Source organism: Asparagus officinalis, chromosome 1, assembly GCF_001876935.1.
Source record: "Asparagus officinalis chromosome 1, Aspof.V1, whole genome shotgun sequence".
Lineage (NCBI taxonomy): Eukaryota > Viridiplantae > Streptophyta > Magnoliopsida > Asparagales > Asparagaceae > Asparagus > Asparagus officinalis.
The window spans coordinates 29,338,875-29,340,127 of NC_033794.1; the positions used below are offsets into that span (position 1 = coordinate 29,338,875).

The 1,253-nt window shown below is 39.5% G+C and overlaps 1 protein-coding gene across 1 annotated transcript in view; it reads right to left on the reverse strand.

The window, feature by feature from the left end:
* The window catches only part of LOC109832782 (ER membrane protein complex subunit 8/9 homolog), a gene marked incomplete at its 5' end in the record, with an annotated part of 20,122 nt that extends 18,872 nt beyond the window's left edge, over nucleotides 1-1,250 (reverse strand). The window contains 3 exons of the mRNA XM_020400195.1: nucleotides 215-274; nucleotides 361-507; nucleotides 1,128-1,250. Coding sequence (XP_020255784.1) covers nucleotides 215-274; nucleotides 361-507; nucleotides 1,128-1,250 — 330 coding nt within the window. The remainder of the gene's footprint in view (nucleotides 1-214; nucleotides 275-360; nucleotides 508-1,127) is intronic.

The window sequence follows — 1,253 nt, forward strand, 5'->3', positions numbered from 1 at the left end:
TCATGCCTCTTATTCTATGTTTAGAAATTCAAATTACTCATAACTCGCGCCTTTTCTATTTGTTTTTTCCACATGAAAGAATATTCTCAAGAAAATTCTCCTAATTTCATATCAAACTTTAAAAACATAATATTTCCAGCAGCACCATTTAAGTCAAAATTCATGACGTATGAGCCCATTGTTCAAAATTCAAATATTTGTAATGCTTGTTTACCTGTACTACAGGATCTCGCCCCTTTCCTTTTGGCAGCTCCTTCATCTTCTCCACATCCAGCTGATCCAACAAAAACCCACCATCACGCTATAACCAACGAAAAACAAAACAAAAGGAAACAAACTTTAACCCAAAAAAACCCTCACCAGAAGCACAGCGGCTCGAGGGAAGCAACGAAACACATGATCCCCGATGTTCTTCGCCACGCTCTTCAGCTCCAAGTCATTAGCCCTCTCATTCGCATGGTAATACCCCACCACACTCAAACCCTCCGCCCCAAAATGCTCCTCAACCTGCAATATTCAATTTAGAAACAAGAACACAAATGAGATTACAAGTTTTAATCTTTCATTGGCATTTAGAATCTTAACACCACATAGTAAGAGAATTGCATGATTTTTTTTTTCATGCAAACTACAGAGATGGAGACTCACAGCAAATTGGAGATCGAATTAGCATGATAAGCGCGCTACTACAACCTATAGAGTCTTTTCCGTTGCATCCTATTTTTAAATTGCAAGGTTAATCTTTTATAAATATAACTTATGACTATTGAACAGCAACAACGAAATCTTTATCCAAATTTTTTGAGTCCGCTACATGAATCCTATTTTCTCATTCAGTTCTATTATGGATCACCTCAAATGTAAAGTTAACTACTACTATATTCCTATTTTATACTCAATATAATATCCTACTAATGAACTCATTTCTTATCCATAGAATAAAATTAGAGGCATCAGATTAGCATAATTTGCAATATTTAAATTGCTAGGCGGAAATTATAACCCTAGGTATGAATTGCTCATAATCGATTCAATTTGATTTGCACAGCTTTTAAACCCTAGGCCCTAGAACCTAGCTTTTACCAAACCCTAGATCCGATTCGGCGAGATTTAGAGAGGGGGGGTACCAAGTGGAGGGCGAGTTCGAGGGAGGGGAGGAGGCCGAGGAGGGAGTGCGAGAGGGGGACGGCGTCAGAGATCTGGACGGTGGAGTCGTCGCCGGCGGAAAGGCGACCGACGAGTAGGCCGTTGAC